This window comes from Notechis scutatus, chromosome 10 (genome assembly GCF_049901735.1).
Source record: "Notechis scutatus isolate UNSWTSFEM ecotype Mainland chromosome 10, rNotScu1.2, whole genome shotgun sequence".
Lineage (NCBI taxonomy): Eukaryota > Metazoa > Chordata > Lepidosauria > Squamata > Elapidae > Notechis > Notechis scutatus.
In genome coordinates, this window is record NC_142018.1 from 13,480,779 (window position 1) to 13,504,356 (window position 23,578).

Here is a 23,578-nt window from a genome sequence, read left to right on the forward strand (position 1 = left end):
GACCGTAGAATCTAAAATGGAATAGCTGCACCATTTGCAGACACAATGGCATTATAGGTGATCCTCAACTTACAATCATGGTTGAGCTCAAAATTTCAGTTGTTAAGCAAGACAGCTGTTAAGTGAGTTTTGTTGCAAAAAAGGTAATCGCACGATACGGAGATACCGCAATTGTCATGAATGAAACCCATTGCCAAGCATCCGGATGCTGTAATGGTTGTAAGTGTGAAGAATGGCCATAAGTCTCTTTTTTCAGGGCTGTTGTATCTTCAGACAGTCACTAAATGAATGGATATGAGTCAAGGACTACCTGTATATGTCTGTAGAGATTGTCAGCCATCCAGATCATGGTTGTCCCAAAGGTGCTTTTTTTTTCCCCCAAGAGGTAACTAGACTTTCTGGTTTTTCTTTGAAGACATTTCGCTTCTTGTCCTAGAAGCTTCTTCAGCTTTGAAGAGAACTGAAGAAGCTTCTTGGAGGAGAAGCGAAATGTTACTGAGTAACAGAGTTGGATGAGACCTCGGAGGTCTTCTAGTCCAACCCCCTGCTCAGTCAGGAAACCCTATGCCATTCCAGACAAATGGTTGTCCAATCTGTTTGGAAAAACCTCCAGCATCACAATCAACAGAGTCCAAAGTGGCCAATTTCTAATTTTATGAGGTTCGACCTATATCCAGTTGTGAGACCATCTCTCTCTCTCTCTCTCTCTCTCTCTCTCTATCTCTATCTCTATCTCTATCTCTATCTCTATCTCTATCTCTCTAATTTATTTTATTTTATTTATACAAACATTCCATCTTTCATTTGAACAGTGTGTCATCCGGGTATAAATATCTTGTGCAATAACAATTATAGTTTATACATATTCATTGCTTAACTTTAATACTCTATTCTTGCTTAATACAAATGTGCACCATATAAGTAATTCTTATAACATTCCCCATTTTAACCTTTTAAAATTCTTACCACGTTTACTATTTTGCACTAGTCTTCTTTAATTTCTAACTTCCATATTTGTTTTCCAACCACTGATAAAACAAACCCCATATCATATCATATTCTATTTGTTCCTTCTCTTGAATTGCTAGTATTAACCTATTCATTTCTGCAGAGTCTAATATTTTTCTAATCTCACTATCAGAATCTCTTCACTTTTCCAATTTTGTGCAAATACAATTCTAGCTGCAGTTACACAAATAATTAAATATACATTCTCTTTACTATAATTTTCAGGTATAATCCCCTTACTCAAACAAAGAGTTGGGTTTAGGGTTATCATCAATATTGATCAGTTGGCATATGGTGACGTTCAATACTTTTTTCCCCCCAAGATGAGCTTGGCACAATGAGTTTGGGATTCTTTTTTATCTTGGAACATACGGTGAGTTCGAGAACTCTCTTGCAGCTTTTGTTCTTTTAGCTATCACAATCTTAATGAATCTCATTAGAAGTCTCCTTTTCTTGCCCATAATTTCTAATTTCAATGAATTGGAGGCCTGGAGATATTATATTTTCCAGGGTTTTAATTACAGCATTGCTCCTTGGGTATAGCCCAGTTTCTTCTTAAAAAGCACCTTTGGGACTACCTGTGTATTTCCTTGTACATCATATGGTGCTCATTTCCTACTCTTTCTTGAATGGGGCCAACCTGATGAATTCAGGCCTGAGGAACTAGAGCGACAAGGGGAGTGACTTCAGTGTAGTCTCTTTTCTGTTATCTTCCTATTGATAGGAATCTTGCTGGACTAAAGCAGCGATCTGCATAACGATTAGATATACCTTGTGAACTGTTGAGGAGGGTCTGCTTTGTCTGTTTTTCTGCATATCAAAAGATTTCAAGCTATGTTGTCTCTTTAGTGTTAATACCATTTTATAATCCCACACTTGGAATACTGCATCCAGTTTTCACATCGCCACGATGTGAAAAAGATGTTGAGATTCTAGAAAGAGTGCAGAGAAGAGCAACCAAGATAATTAGAGGACTGGAGGCTAAAACATATAAAGAATAGTTGCTGGAATTGGGTATTTCTAGTCTGATGAAAAGGACTGGAGGTGACATGATAGCAGTGTTCCAATATCTCAAAGGCTGCCACCAAGAAGAGGGAGTCAAGCTATTCTCCAAAGCACTTGAAGGCAGGATAAGAAGCAATGAATAGAAACTAATCAAGGAGAGAAGCGACCTAGAACTAAGGAGACATTTCCTGACAGTGAGAACAATTAGTCAGTGGAACAACTTGCCTCCAGAAGTTGTAAAGGCTCCAACACTGGAAGTTTTAAAGAAGAGATTGGATAGCAGTTTGTCTGAAATGCTAAGATTTCCGGCCAAAGCAGGGGGTTGGACTAGAACAGTGATCAGCAACTGGTGGGCCGGTGACCACTGGTGGTCCACAAGAAAATTTTGGTAGTCCACAAAGAAATGCCCCCCCCCACAAAGCACCCCCCACAAAGCAATTAATCCAGGCTGTGCAGAAACACAGGGCTGCACCGCCCACATGGCCCACCCACCCGCTGGCCCCCACCCTTTGGCCGAGCACAAACCTTACCTCGAGTAGAGCCACGCGAGATGGAATGGAAGGTAAGACCAATGGCAGGGGAGGGAAATCTGCCCCAGGGTGGCTTGCTGAAGTTGGTTGGAAAGTCGGTCCCATTATTCCAGAGCTGCAGTAGTTGCAGGATTGGCCCTTTGGTCATCCTGGAGCACTGCTCCTCCACCCGGGTACATCAGAGTGCCATGGATTGGAGGAGCTGCTCCAGGATGACCAAAGAGCCAGTCCTGTGACTACTGCAGCTCTGGAATATGGGACCGACTTTCCCACCAACATCAGCAAGCCACCGTCAGTCGAAATTCATATTAGTGGTCCACGGGATTTAAAATTATGAGTTTGGTGGTGCCTGAGGTCCAAAAGGTTGGCGATCCCTGGAATAGAAGACCTACAAGATCCCTTCCAACTCTCATATTCTATTCTATTTACTCCCTGGGGAAAAACCTCTCTTTCCTGGAATGCCGGATTACATTCCACTACATGCAGCTAAACAATTATTTTACTTGAAAAGCTAAGCAGGGTCGAACCTGCTTGATATCTGGATGAGAGATGATGAGAAAAATCCTTGCTCTATATAGACGAGCATTCAGATCTTTTGGAAATAGATTCCAGTTCACCCCAGTTAAAATCCTGCCCAGCTGCTCCATTGACTCCTATTATTATCCTTCCACAAATTCTCAAATTCCTGCATTTTTTTTTTAAAAAAACTCAAGAATAATGCGGTGGCCATTTTTTGATCAGCGCATACATTTGAATAGGATGTTTTAATAATTGGGTTCATTGTTGCGGTGCAGATTTAAATGCATGGTTTGCATTGAATCACACAGAAGACCTGGAATACTTGAATTTGTCTGTATGAGATTTAACAATAGGAGAGGGGGGAAAAATTACCTTTTAAAGATTAATTTGCTTTTATCTACTCCAGTCCCATTAAGCCGGAGGCAGCTGGTGTCAAAGGCATAAATGGAGACAAAAGAGTTTGCTTCCAATTGTAGGAGAATGTGTTTTAAACAGCCTCGGAAAATGTTTCCTGCGCAGCAGGGCACGGTACACTCAAAATGGTTGCATTAACAAGGAAATATATAACAAAGAAAGGATATTTAGGGCAATCCCTCAGTATCCTGTAGTAATGAATTTTAAAGTTCTGTAATGAAGTCAAAGGCCTGCATTCTTTTGTTGGTGAATGGAAGCTGGGACAGTAACTCCCATTAGCATTAATGGGAATTTGGTTCGCAAAATATCGAAACACAATGCAAGGAGAATGAAAAAGCCCCATCCGATTATCAAATTCATTACTCCTCCTGATTTATCCTAAGCAGTTTCACTGGCAATGGTTTGGGTCTTGAATACAAGGCACATGGATACTGTAGTTCAGAGGTGGTATTCAGCAGGTTCTGACCAGTTCTGGAGAACCGGTAGCGGAAATTTTGAGTAGTTTGGAGAACCGGCAAATACCCGCCTCTGACTGGCCCCGCCCCCATCTATTCTCTGCCTCCGGAGTCCCAGCTGATTGGCTGGGTCTTCTTTGGTTGCCCTGCACAGGAGAATGGAGCTGGAAAGCAGGTTAGTGGGGTGGGAAGGGATCAGGGATTTTGCAGTATCTTTCCCCTGCCATGCCCACCAAGCCATGCCCACAAGCCGCGCCCACAGAACCGGTAGTAAAAAAAAATTGAATCCCACCACTGCTGTGGTTCTGTGGCTCTGGTGCAGTTGGGGTGTAGCCCAAGGATAGCAAGAACCTTTTGGGATGCTGGTTACTCAAAACCAAGTTAGAAGTAGGCTGGAGGGATGAAAGTCATGGGTATACCATGGCTGCAGTTATGCTACGTTATGAGTCGTAATGTTCTTGAGGAAGAGAAAGAATTCTTCAGAGGCAACAGACTACAATCAATAAAGGGAAATATTTGTACCTCGGGGTTGGAGTGAGAAATTCTTGGTGCTCTCTGAGCTTGGTTGTTTTCTTGAAGGTGTTTCATTACCCAAACTAAGTAATATCATCAGCACAGTTGGATGTGACCCACTGGTGGAAGTGAGAGGCTCCTTCCCTAGATCCACCATTCAGGTATCTCTTTTGATGTGGACATATTTGCTGCATTGTTATCTAGACATTGAGACTACAAAGGGCAGAGGCTACATTGACTGTTTCCTAGTATGGTTTGATTGCTTATTGTACCCTATGACTATTATTAAGTGATGTACCTTATGATTCTTGGCTCTTGATGAATGTATCTTTTCTTTTATGTATACTGAGAGCATTTGCACCAAGACAAATTCCTTGTGTGTCTAATCACACTTGGCCAATATTCTAAAGAATTCTACTCTTCTATCCACTCCACCACTCCACTATTCTATTCTATTCTATTCTATTCTATTCTATTCTATTCTATTCTATTCTATTCTATTCTATTCTATTCTATTCTATTCTATTCTATTCTACAAGCTCCAATGATGGTGAAGGAGGGACTCTTATATGAATAATCATTGGAACTCATTAATAAAGCAAGTTTAGGGAGTCTTTATGGGGACGCGGTGGCTCAGGGGCTAAGACGCTGAGCTTGTTGATCAGAAAGGTCGGCAGTTCAGCGGTTCAAATCCCTAGTGCTGTGTAATGGTGCGAGTTCCCGTTACTTGTCCCAGCTTCTGCCAACCTAGTCGTTCGAAAGCATGTAAAAAATGCAAGTAGAAAAATAGGGACCACTTTGGTGGGAAGGTAACAGCGTTCCATGCACCTTTGACATTTAGTCATGCCGGCCACATGACCACGGAGACGTCTTCGGACAGCAGTGGCTCTTCGGCTTTGTAACGGAGATGAGCACCTCCCCCTAGAGCTGGAAATGACTAGCACATATGTGCGAGGTGAACCTTTACCTTAGGGAGCCTTTGGTGGCTGGCAGCTAAGCTAAGGGTTGCATTTTAAATTTCCAGGTGCTGGAACAACAGCTGTATACCCTTTGCGTGTTGACCTTACTCGCTATATATTCACTCCCTGTTTTTTTGTTTCTGCAAAGCCAGTACCATTTCCCCCCAGCCAGCCTCTTATAAAAATGTATTTGTTGTAATTGGATGGTGTTTATTAGGTGTAATCAGTATTGACTTAGAGGAAAATTGCTGCAATAAAAGCAGGAACTCACCAGCAACTGCATACATAATACACTCATCACTGGGGTAGCGAAGGAGAGGGGGGGAAAAACCCACCATAAAATGCATGCAAAAGATGGATTAGTATTGACAGCTGTAAATCCACCAGTTCAATGAAGTTGAATGAATAAATGATGAAATAAATAAACTGACTCAATAAAGTTGTTTTTGGTAATCCAGCTGAGCTTTATCCCAAGCAGGACATTTAATCCCCTTTCTACATTTCAGGTGTGTGTCTGAACTAGAGGGCATAAGGGTTGCATTCAGGTCCCTGGTTATTGGTATTTTGGAAGCTCCTCTTTTGCATGTTCCGATTTTTTAAAGGCCCGCAGACAAAAAAACAGAATAACAGAATAATTGAGTTGGAAGGGACCTTGGAGGTCTTCTAGTCTAAATCCTTGCTCAAGCATGGAATCCATTTCAGACAAATAGTTGTCCAATCTCTTCTTAAAAACCTCCGGTGTTAGAACACCCACAACTTCTGTAGGTAAGCTGATCTAATTAATTGTTCTCACTATCAGGAAATTTCTCCTTCGTTCTGGGTTGCTGCTCTCCTTGACTAGTTTTCATCCATTGCTTCTTGTCCTGCCTTCAGGTGTTTTGGAAAATAAGTTGACCCCTTCTTTTTTCTGGTAACCCCTTAGAGTGGTCAAAGAGATATTCTCTCTTTGAGTGGATGAGTATTTGAAGCTCTAACTGTCCCCAGATAACGTGACCAATCTGAATAGGCTGTGAGGCAGATATTGGAATATTTAAGGTTAGAGGATGTACAGTATATTAACAGAATCTTGCAACTCTGAAAGTACATCTCTGTTCCCTCACCTTTACAGCCCTAGAAACTACGGAGGATCCCCTTCTGAGAATCTCACACATCTCTCCATTCCTTCAGCTGGTGCTTATCCATTGTCGTTGCCCTGGCTGCAGTTCTTTTCCCTGTCTCCCAAGGTCATTCTTGAAGAGCATTACATCAGTGCTCCTGTAAGGCCCCTTTACCCAAAGACCTTCCAAATTAAAAAGATGGCCCTGGTGTATGGATTCATACACCAAACTAAACAATGCCTTGTTTCACCATGCTGTGTTGACATGTAACCCAGGCTAGGTTTCTGCAAATTGTTAACCCATAAACCTTGGCTTGGAAACTACAGTGGTATGAGGTTCAAGTATCATACTGTCACCTTCTGGGTTAGCACCATGAAAGAATTTGGGACTCTTGATTCTTTTTTTGCTTGCCAAAATGTTGTTGCCCACAAGTGAGTTTTGTAAATATGCAGAGAGAGGGAGGGAGGGAAGGGGAGAGAGGGAGAGAGGGAGGGTGGAGAGAGAGAGAAAGAAATGGGCAGTTGTATGAATTGTATAGGTATATCGTGTAGAATACATTATTGATAAATGTTTCCAGAATCTACCTATATAAATCTATCTGCTTTTTGGGCACAAGATCTATCACTAGTGCTGGAGGAAAAGGGAACAAGCATTGACATTTGTTTTAATTGGGAATTCCCACTTCTTCAATCCTCAGCCACCTCTGTGATAAGAAAAGACAAGTTTTCTTAGGTTGCCAAGAGTTAATAATTGAGAGTAAGGGGACCTCAGCTTTGATCCTGCTTTTTCTACATTGCCTGTGCTGTTGTTCTACCCACCAGATTTTAAATTGCTATATGAAGAATTATTCACTGTCTCCAGCTTTTCCCACTTCCTCACCATCATCTAAATAAGGAAATTCGGGTCAGATTGGTTGCCTTGCCAGGATCAAGTTTTCTTAGGACTGAATGAAACAGACCAAGGGTGAGAAATATTCTACAATATTCAATCAATCCTCAAGCAGGAGACCCTATAGAATACAAATATATCCTATAAGGTCTGCTTGAGCAGGGGACTAGTCCAAGTTTCCTTCTCTCTCTATTCTGATTCTGAACTCAGTCCCTCTCAGTTTGTCTTTAAATGTTAAGTCATATGAGGGGATTAAGAAGCGAATCTGTTTCTTGATTTATGAGTGGGCAGGTGACCTTCGGCTGAAGGTGGTTTGTATTTCTCAAAGGGACTCCAGGTGTTGATGCCTTTCCAAGCTGTACTGACCTCTCTGTTTCACCTGTCTTATAATATCTCCTCCACGTTGTCTCCTTGGATAATAAAACACTCAAACTTACAAACAACCAAGCTAATCCAAAAAAGGAGTCCTAAGAAAGAAGTACCTTGGATTGCTCGCTCTGTCTGTCTGTCTGTCTGTCTATCTATCTATCTATCTATCTATCTATCTATCTATCTATCTATCTATCTATCTATCATCTATCTATCTATCTATCTATCTATATTTGACTATCAACATTCTGGAAATGGTTCTTGTTTTGGGGTGTGTTTCCTACTACCCATTCTACCTTTATTTATTTTTATTTATTTTATTTATTTGTTTGTTGAGCATGTATTAGATAACAGATATAAGTATAAACATGATTATTAATACATGAAATGGATACAAATAAAAGGGAACATTAAGACAGGGATGGTAGGCACATTGGTGCGCTTATGCACACCCCTTACAGACTTCTTAGGAATGGGGTGAGGTCAACAGTAGACAGTCTAAGGTTAAAGTGTTTGGGGTTTGGGGAAGAAATTACAGAGTCAGGTAGTGTATTCCAGGCATTGACCACTCTGTTGCTGAAATAGTATCTCCTGCAATCGAGTTTGGTATGGTTTACCTTGAGTTTGTATCTATTGCTTCCAGCTGTAGGGTTATAGGAATTTCTCGGGCTCATCTGGCTACTATCCAGGACTGAGGGTGCTGAATTTTTTCAAATATCAACTAACTGTTTTGGTAATTGGGACCCTAGCAAAGGAATTAATGGAAGGGGGTTTAAATTCTTTAACCCCTCCTGTGATTCTTGCAATTCACATAGGAGAAAAGAAACTTCCTTAAAACAAGTAGGAATTTTCTTTCTTGGATAAACTGGAGCTGCCCATCCATTATTGAGATGAGATTATAGTTTGGGACACCGATTTAATTCTTTTCAGATATAATCCTTTCTTTTTGGGTCCCACTGGAGAAAAACTCTTAATTGTGAAATGCAAACTTTCAGATGACAATTCCTAGAATCAAACAACCACTTTCTGGTATCTGAAAACTTGTCAAAAGAACTGAATTGACCTATCTTTTCCCCCCTCCCCTTCTGTTATAAAACAGAGTTAAAATAGGAGAGGATTTGTTAGAAAATGTCATCTGTTATAATGGCCCTGGAGATGCATTCAGAGCCGTGGATTGACTGTACAAGTGGTGCTTATTGATCAAGGACGTAAGATAGATGTGTTCTGTAATCCTTTGTTTTGATTTACCTGGTTGACTTTATTGTATGATTCATAGCTTTGGGGGGCGGGAGTGGGAGGAAAGGAGGGGGAAGAGGAAAACAATATATTAAAAAGAAAGAAAGAAAAGCCACTTCTCTCATATTTCCCTTTCACTGTACTCTACTGTACTGAAGAATACAGGCAGCATTTCAGCTGTGACTTCTTCTCACCTTAGTCAACTGCATTATCTCAGTTTTGGCCTCTCCCTTCCCACAAATGGCAGTATGGGACTAATTGTATCAATTTAGGGCCCAGCTTTGTTTTAAGGGTTTTTAAATGATGTATAGGTAGGAGTTTGAGTAGCCCAAGCGCTCTTTCCAAAAACACTCAAGAATACGATGATTGTTCACAAACAATGAACACGGTGTGTTCCTTTGAGCATTCCTGTTTCTGTAGAGATGGCAAGGTTCCAAGGTCCATGTGAAGAACCACATGTCTTTAAACAGTAGTGTGTGTGTGTGTGTGTGTGTGTGTGTGTTGTGTTTGTAAATAGTTGAGTAGGGCTTCACTCAGATTGCAGAGAGTTGGTTTATTTATTTATTTATTTATTTGATTTGCCAATTGTTTACAAGATAATAAGTATAAGTGTATACATAGTTGTGAATACATGAAATGGGTACATATAAGAAAAATAAAAGAATAAGAGAAACAATAGGACAGGGACGGTAGGCACGATGGTGCGCTTATGCACGCCCCCTACAGACCTCTTAGGAAAGGGGTGAGGTCAATAGTAGACAGTCTAAGGTTAAAGTTTTTGGGGTTTGGGGAAGAGACTATAGAGTCGGGTAGAGTATTCCAGACATTGACCACTCTGTTGCTGAAGTCGTATTTCCTGCAATCAAGTTTGGTGCGGTTTACTTTGAGTTTGTATCTATTGTGTGCTCTTGTGTTGTTATGGTTGAAGCTGAAGTATTCATTGACAGGTAGGACATTGCAATGTATGATTTTATATACTATACTTAGATCGGACCGAAGGCGGCATAGTTCTAGGTTTTCTAGGTCTAGAATTTCGAGTCTGGTGGCATAAGGTATTCTGCAACAAGTAGAGGAGTGGAGAACTCTTCTTGTGAAATATTTCTGGACTTTCTCAATTGTGCTAATATCAGAAACGTAATGAGGGTTCCAGACTGATGAACTGTATTCGAGTATTGGTCTAGCAAATGTTTTGTATGCTCTGGTTAGTAGTGTGATATTACCAGAGAAAAAACTTCGTAGGATTAGGTTAACAACTCTTAATGCCTTTTTGGCTATGTAGTTGCAGTGGGCTCTAGCACTTAGATCATTAGAGGTGAGTATTCCAAGGTCCTTTACAGAGCTTGGGTCATCAACAAGATCTTGACTATTCAGCTTGTATTTTATTTTCTGATTTTTTTTGCCAATATGTAAGACAGAGCATTTATTTGTTGAGATTTGAAGTTGCCATTTGTTTGACCATTCAGATACATAGTCAAGATCTTTTTGTAAGGTAGCAGTATTGTCTGTGGTATTGAACAGCTTTACATCATCAGCAAAGAGAACGCAATTGCTCTTAATATGATCACAGAGGTCGTTTAATGCTATAAGGAAGACTAATGTACAGACACACAGACATGCATAGTGTTAAAGTAGCTGGGCAAAATGGATGGTGGAACTCTACAAATTCAGTCACATATTGCCAACATACAGAGGTTGAGGTGGGGTTGTGTGTGCGAATGCATACAACTTGTCCAATAGCCTCCATAGGGCTTACACCTGGACGATTTATTATTGCCCAATAAAGATAAAGGTTTCCCTTGTCTGACAATAGGGGGGCAGTACTCTAGAATAGAATAGAGCTGGAAGGGACCTTGGAGGTCTTCTAGTCCAGCCCCCTGCTCAAGCAGGAGAACCTCTACAATCTCAGACAAGTAACTGTCTCTTCTACATCTTTTCTGACCAGGAAAAAACAAACAAACCCAAATACTTTTCTGGGTGGGGTCCATGTAGAAATCTATTTGCTGAGAAGATATTTTGCCACACGAGGCAGTGATTAGTCCACCCTGATTCTAGGTAATTTCAGAGTTTGACAAGAGCTTAGCAAAGGATTATTATAAAGCAGTCATTACTTCCAAGGCAAAGCTTATTTCGATAGGCACATGGTGAACTCCAATCACGTGGTAAAAGTCATGCGCTGATATTTGGATCCAGCAATACAGGGGCCCTACTGAGGATCAAGTTTATTAATTTCTGATCTGTGATAGAGTGTGAAATCTTTTCAGTCCCTCCCTACAAAGTCCAACAAGCTGTCTCTTAAGCCCATTGTGTAATGCAGCATTAATTTAACTGCAACTCTCCCTTAAAAGTTTGATCAGAGTCTGACAATGGACAAATCTAGCTGCAAAGTGAGGCAGCTGTTGACCTTATTAGCTGTGATCTCATTAGATATTGGAAATGTTACCTCATTATTTCTGTTTATACAACCCAGGATTGTGTTACCTTTTTTGGCTGCCGCTGCACATTGCTGGCTCATATTCAAGTATCTACTAGGACTCCAACCAAGGTCCCTCTCCATTTCTTAGCCTAGGGAATCGTTGTCTGAAGCCATTTTTGTCTCATGTAGCCAGCATGACTATATGCCGAGAGGCATGGGACGCTGTTACTTTCCCACCGAAGTGGTATCTATTGATCTAATCGCGTTTGCATACTTTTCAGATGACTAGGTTGGCAGGACCTGAGCAGGTAATGGGAGCTCACCCCATCTTACGGCACTTGGTCTCAAACCCAGGCTGTCAGCTTTCCAGCCTAAAGTGTCTTAACTGCTGAGCCATCATTCCTCCTTCGTTATAAATGTACCAACATTCATACAAAATGGTCATAAATAGGATGAGGAGGTTTTTTTTTGGACACCTAAATGTGGCCTTTGATTGAATTGCCTCTCTAAAGAATAAAACGGTCTCTGTTGATTTCTTCCCCTTGCACCCCAAAGCAAAATGTAATATTTTTGTCTATGTAGTCTGGGAGAGATGGATAACCATGGGTGAACACTGAAAGCGATGTTTGATCCTTCCATGTTTATTATTTATTCATATTTATTATTCATGCATTCAAGCACAAATGTTAGGCCTGGACCCCAGTGGTATATTTGCATTTTATTTTAGTTCTGATGTTTCTTTCCTACCTACTACCCAATTTTGCAAAAAGGGATTTGAAGCTCTGCCATTTCCATACTGTTTCTATCATTCAGGCTCTCTCGTTCCCTTTCTCTCTGTTTTAGGGAAAGTGATTTTTCTAACATAGAAAAGTGATATTTGAATATGTTTCCCCAAGGCAATCAATTTACTTTTAATTTGTCTGGAACTAAGCCTTCCTTTGTTGCAATGAGAAAGTGCTGTAAAATTTATTAGCTTCCGGGAAGATTTTGAAATGAATTTTTTAATGATCGTGGTGTTTGTGGATACCCAGGAAAGATGCCGTTACTGATTGCTCCATATGGTTGCCAAAAGTGCACCAAAGTTTACCACGGCTTTGCAAATTCCATCCTCTCTTCTCTTGTTTTAAAGCAAGATTCTACCCTACACCTAAAATAGGGCTAATTAAAGCTTATGACTCTTTCATTTCTTTGGATCCAAAATAGATTGGGGATGGAAATAAAGTCATTTCCACGTGGCGAATCTTCTTCCTTCCTTTTTAATTTGCTATCTTTATGCGTCAACTTTGTGGCTTCAGCCGTGGGGATATTTTGTGTCCTGGTGGAAATGTTTCATTTGAGCTAGTTGGAGCTTGTCCAATGAATTCTGATTCATATATGGTCAGATCGGTCAAATTTGACTAGGTAAAAGTAAAGTGAAAGGTTTCCCTTGCACATACTTGCTAGTTGTTTCTGACTCTCGCGGGCGGTGCTCATCTCTGTTACAAAGCCGAAGAGCCAGCGCTGTCCGAAGACGTCTCCGTGGTCATGTGGCCGGCATGACCAAACACCAAAGGCGCATGGAATGCTGTAACCTTCCCACCAAAAGTGGTCCCTATTTTTCTACTTGCATTTTTACATGCTTTCGAACTGCTAGATTGGCAGAAGCTGGGACAAACAACGGTTCATTTAGTGACTGTCCGAAGTTGAAACGGCACTGAAAAATGAGACAGACTTGTGACTGTTTTTCACAGTTGTGACCTTTTCAGCATCCCCATGATTGTGTGATGATAATTCAGATGCTTGGCACCTGATTCATATTTATGACCGTTGCAGTGTCCCAGGGGTCATGAGATCCTCGTTTGTGATCTTCCGACAAGCATAATCAATGGGGAAGCCAGATCCACTTAACAACCATGTTACTAACTTTTATCAACTGCATTTGATTCACTTAACAACCAAGACAAGAAAGGCCATGAAATGGGGCAAAGCGCACTTAAGAAAAGGCTTGCCAGAAATATATTTTTGTTAGGATGTAATACCAGAAAGCTATGATAAAGGGGCTATATACTTAATCTTACATGTATTGACCAGCAGCGAGAATTGTTATTTGCACAATATTGGAAAAATGAGAACACTCCAGAGGTGGCATTCAGCAGATTCTGACCACTTCTGGAGAACCGGTAGCGGAAATGTTGAGTAGTTCGGAGAACCGGCAAATGCCACCTCTGACTCACCCATCTATTCTCTGCCTCCTGAGTCCCAGCTGATGGGCTGGGTCTTCTTTTGTTGCCCTGCACAGGAGAATGGAGCTGGAAAGCAGGTTAGTGGGGGTGTGGAGGGAATGGGGATTTTGCAGTAACCTTCCCCTGGAGTAGGAAGAGAATGGAGATTTTGCAATATCCTTCCCCTGCCATGCCCACCAAGCCACGCCCACAAAACCGGTAGTAAAAATTTTTTTGAATCCCACCACTGGAACACTCCATCAGATGAAGATATAGTTTGGAAAATATTGGACTGTGCAGAGATTGATAGATAGACACTGACAATATAAAAGATAAATGAGATACAAAGTATTACTTAACGTGGAATAGATTTTATGAGTGGTTAGAGCTAAGAGGTAGAAATTAGCTGAAGACAGATTATTGCTATGTATACATTAAGCATAAACAATGGTTTATAACTATAAGTATGCCAATATAAGCAATAGGGTTATAAATAAGCTAACATAAGTATAAGTTTGGTCAAAATCATTCAGTTGTACCACTACTATTGTTATTAGAATATATGTTACTACTTATTTTTTTTATTTTTTCTTTCCCTCTCTTTTCTTTTGTAAAATGATATGCCTGGACAATAAACTATATTCAAAATGTTTATATATATAAATTTTAAAAAAACTTGGGCTGAGAAAAAATAACTCACTTAACAACAGAAATGTTGGTTTCAATTTGGTCGAGGCCTACCTTTAATATTTACAGGTTATAAATCCCACAGATACAAGTTGTATAAGTGCAATCTATTGGATAAATGCAGCTCAGCCCATCATTTTGGGGACTGGCTCAGCTGCTCGGTTTCATGTTCTTCTGTTCAGTATTGATAGATCACTTCATGGTTTTCTGCTCCCAATTCTTTTAACTTCTAAAAAATTGGATTTGGACTGGACAGCATTTCAAATAGAGAACTGTCCTTTAAGAGTCCTTGAAAGAGAGGATTGGCTTCAATAAATTAAGACACAAAACCTCCCTTGTGAGTTTTTTTTTTTAAATGGAAGCTTTGGTTATCTAAATGTGCAGCATTTAAGAACACATCTTGGTGAACAAAGAGTTCACAACCAGATACATGGAACCTGTCATACAATTATGGATACGTGCATTGGGAGGAAATTATAGATATTTAGCTCAGAGTTTGGCAGGTTGAAATTAAAGAGAAGATAAACTGAGCGCCAAGGTTTCTTTGGAATAGCACTGTAGAATTTGAGACTTGAAGAGGAATATATACCAGCCTTGGCTATCATTTTAATTTTACTGACAGAGGCTCAGGGAAAAAAACAAGACAGCAACCTAGAAGATGTTCTGATAGGTTTTGCCTCCCAGTTCCCAAATATTGCCATTTTGCCAACTGCACATAGGTGGAATTTCCTTTTTCCTTTTTGTTGTTGTTGTTGCTTGCAATATACAGTGTGTGTGTGTGTGTGTGTGTGTGTGTGTGTGTGTGTGTATACACACACACATATATATATATACATATATACATATGGTATTATATATATGGTATTATATATATGGTATTCAGCTTTGTTCGGGTATTTTCCCACGTCATTGTAGTTGTGCTTTTAAAGTTGTAGCAACGTTTTGGCAGAATCTCATCTGCCATCATCAGGCTTCTGTATTGTGTTCGCCTGTGAGTCATAAACAACTGTAAAAGTCTGACTCACAGACGAACACAATACAGAAGCCTGATGATGGCAGATGAGATTCTGCCGAAACGTTGCTACAACTTTAAAAGCACAACTAAAATTTCTCCTTAGTTCTAAGTTGCTTCTCTCCTTGATTAGTTTCCACTTATTGCTTCTTGTCCTGCCCTCAGGGGCTTTGGAGAATAGCTTGACTCCCTCTTCTTTGTGGCAACCCCTGAGATGTTGGACCACTGCTATCATGTCACCCCTAGTCCTTCTTTTCATCAAACTAGACATCCCCAATTCCAGCAACTGTTCTTCAAATGTTTTTAGCCTCCAGTTCTTTAATCATCTTTGTTGCTCTTCCCTGCACTCTTTCTAGAGTCTCAACATCTTCCCTTTGTTTATGCAGCCTAACATTTCAACAATCCCTAGGCAAGAGTCTCTGTCTGCATGTGTCTCTTGTAGCAGGAGCTTCAGCATCTTCCAGTGTTATTGTTTGGATTGCTCTTTACATGATGGAGCAGAGAAAATTCTTGTGGGATTCTAAGCAGTCGGTTCTTTCTTTGCAGCTTCTCTCCCTCCACTTTCCAAGCAAAGCTTTAAGGTTTGCTTTCCAGCAAGTGGATTCTCTCTTAAGTCCTAAAGCCACTCACAGATATACATTTTGCTGCATTGGGTTGTGTGCTGAGAATTTTTATTAGCTTCTTCTGCTTCTTCTTCTTCTCTCTCTTTCTCTCTCTCTCTCTCTCTCTCTTTTTGGTGCTGCTGGAGTGTGGTGGAAATACAAATGGAGTCGAAAAGCTGGAATTAATGCACAGTTACACCGAAGCATCCAAATGAACTGTCCTCAGACGGTTGGGCTGCGAACTCTTAGTAAAAGTTGGCAGCACAGTTTGAAAGTTTGCTACTACGTCAAACCTTGAAGGCGTAATTCCACTTTGCTTGGTTAGCATTAACCCTTTACGACCCACTTGGAAAAGGAGAGCCGAGCGATGTGAGGAGATGGCCCATTAAAGAAAAGAGCTTTTTCTTAAGAGATTTGGCTGAATCCCAAGACAGGAAAGTGCATTCCAAGATTACTTTGGGCCAGGAGAAAATGTTCTATTTCAGCTGCATCAGAAAATGCCTAGAGAGGGTGAGACGATTTGTCAATCAACCCTACTACCGACAATGGCTTTTCAGTTTTCTGGTACAGAAATGGATCACATCATCTGCTGTTTACTTGGAATGCCAGACTATCATTATATTTCAGGACGGAGATAAAGGGATATATATATATATATATATATATATATATATATATATATATATATATATATATATATATATATATATTCTTAAGTTTTCATGGGTACTTACATGTATGGTGTTCGGCTTGGTTCGGTATTTTCCCACGTCATTGTAGTTGTTCTTTTAAAGTTGTAGCAACGTTTCAGCAGAATCTCATCTGCCATCATCAGGCTTCTGTATTGTGTCCGTCTGTGAGTCAGACTTTTACATATATATATATATATATATATATATATATATATATATATATATATATATATATATATATATATATATATATATATATATATATATATGTTTTCTGAGGTTCTCATGGTATTTGTATGTGGATCTTTGGTTATTCGGGTTTTCTGCTTGCACTGGCACTAAGCCGAAAGCACCAGCCTGAAGATGGCGAGTGGGACTCGCCTGAAACCAATACTTTGAATCTACGGGAGAAACCCCAACCAAAGATCCATATAGCCAATATATTCTTACAGCCAAGCCCCACCCAATCAAGTCACACCCCACTAGCAGTTAAAAGGAAGTTAGCAGCGTTGCAAGCATCACATCACTCATCAGGCTTCTGAGCTGAAGACAGAAGCCTGATGATGGAGATGAGTTCTGCGAAACGTTGCTAGATACTTTAAAAGAAATCTAATGACGGGAAAAACCCGAATAACCAATATATATATATATATATATATATATATATATATATATATATATATATATATATATATATATATATATATATATATCTATATATATATCTCTCTCTCTCCCCCCCCTCTCCGTTGCAGAATATCATGTCAGCGTTCCAACAAACTCCAACCCAATAAACTCCAAGACAAGCATTTCCTCAAAGTTCCATTTTATTAGGGTTGTCATATTGGCACATCTGGGAAAAAACCAAACCTGAGAGTCCCAGGTTTTCCCTTCTCCAAGAGGAATTCAAAGATCCACCCCCTACACCCATCAATCCATCACAGGGCCCAATCATATGTCGTCCCAACTGGAGACTTTCCTCCAGACACTCCTCTCCAGGTGTAGGGTGACTTGTCCTTGACTTCTGAGAAAGAATGTTGTTGAGTCTAATCTTCAATTCACTAGGAAATCCCGCCTCCCAAAATCCCAGGCACTAAATGTGGCAGCCTCGAAGCTTCCAAGTAAAATATGGCTTCCAAGGCTGACATATCTTTCTTTTTCCAGGCTTGGTTGTTTGAATGTAGTTAACACTAATATTAAAACTGAAGACCAGGTTCACTGCCTGTCTTTTGTCCAAGCAATTGTGTATGCGAGTGTGTATTTTCCCCATGTTTTCAATTTTAAAAGGATCAGAAATGTTTATGTCAAGGTGTCCAATCTTGGCAACTTTAAAACCTGGCAACCTTAAAAATTGATGGACTTCTACTCCCAGAATTCCCCAGGCATATGGCTGACTGGGGAATTCTGGGAGTAGAACTCCATCAGTCTTAAAGGTGCTAAGGTTGGACACCCCTGATATATGTAATTGTTGGATATATGTTCCATCTTATATCCTGCATGGAGCAGAAGGCACTATATAGTATGTAGAAGTGCATTTTCTACATAGCGTCCTCCCCCAATAACGACAATTCTGTGGCACATGATGGACTGAGAGAGCCAGAAGTGAAGACCTTGTACAACTTACTTGAAGACCAAGTACAACTTACTAGAATCTGTACAAACGCCATTGCTATTAAAGCCTTGGTTGGAAAATTATGTGGCTGGCTCAGATGATTATGATGAGGAGCAGATTAGAAAGGATGGTGGTGCTGTTGAAACACGGACCTCTTTACTGGGATGGCTTCTTTTTTTTCTTCCAAAATTTTGGAAATGGCAGAAATTATGGGTAAGGAATGACAAATTAACAACATCGACAGCATATCAAGAAAACTTGTAGAGATTCTCAGTCATCCCGGTCATGGATGTCCCAAAAGTGCTTTTTTTTTTTTTAAAGGAGGCAACTAGACTTCCTTGTTTTTTTTTGTTTTTTGTTTGAAGACGTTTTGATTCTCATCCAAGAAGCTTCTTCAGTTCTGTCAGCATAGTGGGGAATGGAAGGATTTATATTCCTTGCAGACAGCTGGTCATTTGCATCCTTTTAGAGGGTTGTTGAGGCCACTTGGAGGCTTATCTCTGCCTTCAGGGTCACTGAGTGGTGATCCTGGTGCCTGTAGTCTGTAGTTTTTTCCTCCTGGAAATCCCACACCATTCCAAGGGCGTCCATCCCAAATTGTATATCTAAAAGCCTGTAGAGATTCTCAAGTCGTCCAGGTCATGGTTGTCCGAAAAGTGTTTTTTCAAGAGGCAATTGGACTTTGTTTTCTGAGGACACAGATAAACCTCCAAGTGCTTCAATGGCCCTCTAAAACAGGAGTATAAAACTCAAGGTCCGGGTGCTAAATCTGGCCCATGGGGCGCTTAGATCTGGTCCGCAGAGCCACCCTGGAAACAGCAAAGGTGGAGCCTCTGCCAATGAAAACGGGGCCCGGGGGTGTGTGGATGGCTCACCTGAGCTCCATTTTTTCTAGCAGAGGGCTGCAGGAGACTGTTGCAACCGAAAACGGAACTCAGGAGGCCATTTCATTGGCTAAATGCTCAGTACCCCCAACACGAATGATGTCAAGCTAGCCACGCCCACCCCGGCCACACCCACACTAGCCCCCAAGGTCAAGCACAACCCTGATGCGGCCTCAATGAAATCGAGTTTGCTGCTCTAAAAGGATGCAAATGACCAACTGTCCGCAAGGATTATCCGTCCTTCCATTCCCCACCATCCTGTCAGAGCCAAAGAGGCTTCTTGGATGAGAAGTGAAATGTCTTCACAAGAAAAAAACAACAAGAAAGTCCAGTTGGGGAAAACAAAAAGCACCTTTGGGACGCTTAACAACATCGATTTGGGGCTCAGTCGTGGTCGTAAATTGAAGACTAGCTGTATAGGCAGCCTGATAATCTTCAAAGAATTTGCGCTGATTGAAGAAGAAATTAACGAAAACATTGGACAGGGAGGCGTGGGAATCTGTAAAGTTTATTGCAGAGTTTATAACTGGATATCTCGCATCGGGCAGCATTTAAAACCTCATGCCTCTTTTAGCGCTGGCATCAGGAAGTAGGGGGGAAAAATGCTGACTTCACAAACCCGGACTTAATTTATTTCACATTGTAACTTGTTTCCCTCCAGCTTTCCTTTTCTGACAGGCACAGCAACAGCAGTAGAAATGCCAACTGACACCGTAGTCTGTTGAAAGTTGAACTCCGACTTGTTAAAAGAAGGGGTGGGGGGTGGGTGGGAGAGAAGGGGGAGCCGCCGGGATTAAAAACAACCCTTTAAAATGTCATTTCACAAATGTCTACACCTTGTTACAGGAAACAGGAGGCATTTTATACAGGAAGGTGAGCAATTGGCAACTCCTCTGTTTTCTGGGCAAAATTACAGTGTGGGTTTTCACGGACTTTTCCCCAGGAAATTTTGAAAATGAGCCTTGAATATTGATAATCCATTTCTTAGGAAACGGGATGCCAGGTAGTCCAGGCCAGAAACCAAAGGCCATGAATGCCAACGCAAATCTGATCTTGCAAATCTGAAAGCTCTTCTTCTCGCCTTTGCGGGGAAGTCCTTGACTTACAGTGGTTCATCAGTTGACCGTTCGAAGTTACTATGGCACTGAAAAAAAGTGACTTCTGACCAATTTTCACATTTAACGACCGTTGTAGCATCCCTATGGTCCCATGACCAAAACTCAAACACTTGGCCATGGACTCCTATTTATGATGGTTGCAATGTCCCAGGGTCACATGATCCCCTTTTGCGACCTTCTGGCAAGCAAAGTCATGAAGTGACGCCAGATTCCCTGAACAAGCATGTTACAAACTTAACCAATGGAGTGATTCGCTTAGCAACAGAAACTTTGGGCTCGATTGTGATCGTAAGTCGAGAACTACCTGTACTTCCCAGAGAATTAAGGGAGAGAAGGGCAAAGAGCAATGTTTACGCAATAAGATAACCCTCCCCTTTCCAGATTTTGTTTTAACCAAATCCTAGAAGAAATAGGGACAAGGGGCCACTTGCATTGCATTTTGGGGTTGCGCACCCGCCCGCGCTTTGGGCACTCAGCACCAAAAAGGTTAGCCATCTGTCATGCCCCTGTCAGAGTTTGAATCTGAGAGGAATACGAACAGTTGACAGGGAGTGGGAGTGTGGCTCCGTTGGCTGTGGAGGAAACTGGGGAAGAGCAAGGTCCGGCTGGGCAGAGCAGGGAAGAGGTAGAACAAGGGACAGGGAGTTCAGAGGAAGACCCAAGCCCACCAGTTCTTCATCCTAGGGCACGCAGAGAGGAAGGGAGGAGAGAGCAATGTGGGTTGCATGGCTAACGGGGGAGGAAAGGGCCCTGATTCCCTTCATTAGCCACAGCTGGGAAGAGAGTTTAAAAGAGATGCATGCTGAGTGTGGCAGGTGCTGGGAGCAAACGTGAGTGTATCTTGTGTTGACTATCTGTGTTCCTGGTGTCTTCCCAAGCGTGTTGAGTTATTGCCGTGCCTTCACATCTAGAATTCTTGCTCCTGCCCTGCCAGACTAATTACTTCATTTTGCCTTGATTGGCCTTAAAGTTTCTGTTGACCACGTTTTGGACTTGATTCTCTGCAGCCAAAGGCTGTTCCTGGGAGAGTTTTTCTCCAGCCCAGAATGTAACCAGGACATTGGGGGGAAAGTTGGAGCTAATAAAGGGACTCCTACTGATTATCTGATTGTGTTACCTTTGTGCCACGCCCTGGGTCATCACAGCCATCACTGTCCTAGGTTGTGGTTTGCTGAATCCAACCGAAGAGCATATGACTGAACTTCCGGGATGTGAACCCACATGAAACCAAACACATTTCACGCACTCCTTTAATAACATTCTTCTCTCCTTTTTGTCTCCTGATCTTAGATCAGAGTGAAGGATTCCACTGTCGAGAAGAGTGTCGGATCCTTGGCCATTCTGACCGATGCTGGATGCCCCGGAATCCTGTCCCCACCCGAGGCAAATCTCCTGAACATGGAAGGAACGTCATGTCCCTCTCTATAGGAGCTTCTACGGTGGATACGGAGCTTTACGAAGACTCTACTGCAAAGAGAACTTTTGCAACCTTTGGCAAAGACAGGAACGAAACTGTTTCTGAGGAGCGGGGCCCCATCCATGTCAAAGGCAAAAGGACACTGGATCTACCCATCTGTAGCCCAAAGGTGAACGGGGCCGTCCGGGAAGCTGGGAACGGTTGTGAAGCTATCAGTCCCATCACCTCGCCTGTCCATTTGAAGAGTCCCTCGTCCGGCAAGCCGTCGGTCTCCTACAGCATATTTCACTGCCCGTCCGGTCACGACTTAGAGCCGTTTGTGACCAATGGTCCCTCCAGGCCTATGGAAGCGGAGCCGAGGGGCGCGGACAGTGAGAACGCAGTGCATGAAATTAACCCTCTTCTACAGGAATGTAGGGAGAAAGACTCGCCCAGTGTGAAGAGGCTAAAGGATATTGTACTCTGAAGTGGGCCCACAGAGGGAGGGGAAAAAATGCCGCCACCAAACAACGTCTCACCATTTTTAAGCGCTTACGGACAGTTCACCAGGCAAAGCTGCTGTACTTAGAAGCTTTCCTTCAATGTATTGTTTATAAAAAAAAAATGAAGCGATCGTTAATGTGACAATCTCATGTGGTTTCATCAGGGGGCTAGTGAAGCAAAACGAACACCATTTTATTTCCCTTTTCCCCCTATTTCTTCTCTAGCGGGGTAAGTGATGTTGGGTCCCCTTTGGTTGACGGAAGTATTATCCGCAAAGTATTCTCCTCCCCCCCCGTATTTTTCCAGATCAAGCAACCTTGGCAAGAAAATGGGTTGACCGTTGGGTCTCCCATGAATTTTTTTGGGTGGTGGGGGGAATAATGCCCTCCAATTCTGTAGTAGGCGATTTGTAATGTGGTGCCCTTGATTTAGATGGGGGCAGCTGGGCGCTGGGAACTCAGTTGTGCTTGTTTCAGGACCTCTTGATGTGGGCAAAGTGCCTCCCCCCCTTCATTAGGGTTCAGTGTGGGAATAAAAACCATTTGTAGTCTATTACCCAATCCTATGGAGCTTCTGATCTGCCCTGTATCCAGAGTGAATTCATATTCTAAGATGGTGCTCTTTTGCTATGAATCACCCCTCAATCTGGAGAGCTTTCTGCTGCCACATGCTTCTCTGTACTATTATCGTATTTGATATTGCAAACTCCTGTGTGTCGAGTGTTGGGGGTGGGGAGGGGAGAAACAAAAGGCTTTTCAAGTTTTTGGGTTCTTTTTTTGTTGTTGTAATTGTGCTTGTGGTTGTGTTCTATGAACAACAATCTAAGACTTGGGGAACCTGCAAAATTTAGAGTCGGCCCTGTCCCAGTTTCTGATCATTTTTGCCAGGTGATTTTTTTTTTACCTCCTTCTTGTTCTTCTTCTTGTTCTTCTTCTTGTTCTTCTTGTTCTTCTTCTTGTTCTTCTTCTTGTTCTTCTTGTTCTTCTTGTTCTTCTTGTTCTTGTTCTTCTTGTTCTTGTTCTTCTTGTTCTTGTTCTTGTTCTTCTTGTTCTTGTTCTTCTTCTTGTTCTTGTTGTTCTTCTTCTTCTTCTTCTTCTTCTTCTTCTTCTTCTTCTTCTTCTTCTTCTTCTTCTTCTTCTTCTTCTTCTTCTTCTTCTTCTTCTTCTTCTTCTTCTCCATCTCGTTTGCAAAGATGCAAAGTGCTGACATTTTTACGAGGTTGACTTCGTTCTTTTTCTTTTTCTTACAACCTCAAGGAAGGAGATGATGTCATTTCTCCAAACTTTGATTTCCAGGGGTTGACCTTGCCTATATATATTAAACTCTTTTGGCTTATCAAGAGCTCAGAGCAATGAACTGAGCTTATAACTTAATAAGTGAGTTGAGTCCTAATATGCCAGCGGTCCCCAACCTCTTTGGACCAGTGACTGGTTTTGTGGAAGATGACTTTTTCCCACGGACTGG

General features: G+C 41.5%; 1 protein-coding gene across 3 annotated transcripts in view; it reads left to right on the forward strand.

Annotated features, from left to right (window-relative positions):
* The window catches only part of PCDH19 (protocadherin 19), a 133,037-nt gene extending 110,023 nt beyond the window's left edge, over window positions 1–23,014 (forward strand). For 2 of the 3 annotated variants that reach the window (XM_087972137.1, XM_026674759.2), the window contains exon 5: window positions 21,505–23,014. In XM_087972137.1, coding sequence (XP_087828263.1) covers window positions 21,505–22,097 — 593 coding nt within the window. In that variant the 3' untranslated portion in view covers window positions 22,098–23,014. The remainder of the gene's footprint in view (window positions 1–21,504) is intronic. The other variant, XM_087972138.1, reaches the window with a different exon arrangement.
* The last annotated feature ends 564 nt before the right edge of the window (window positions 23,015–23,578 follow it).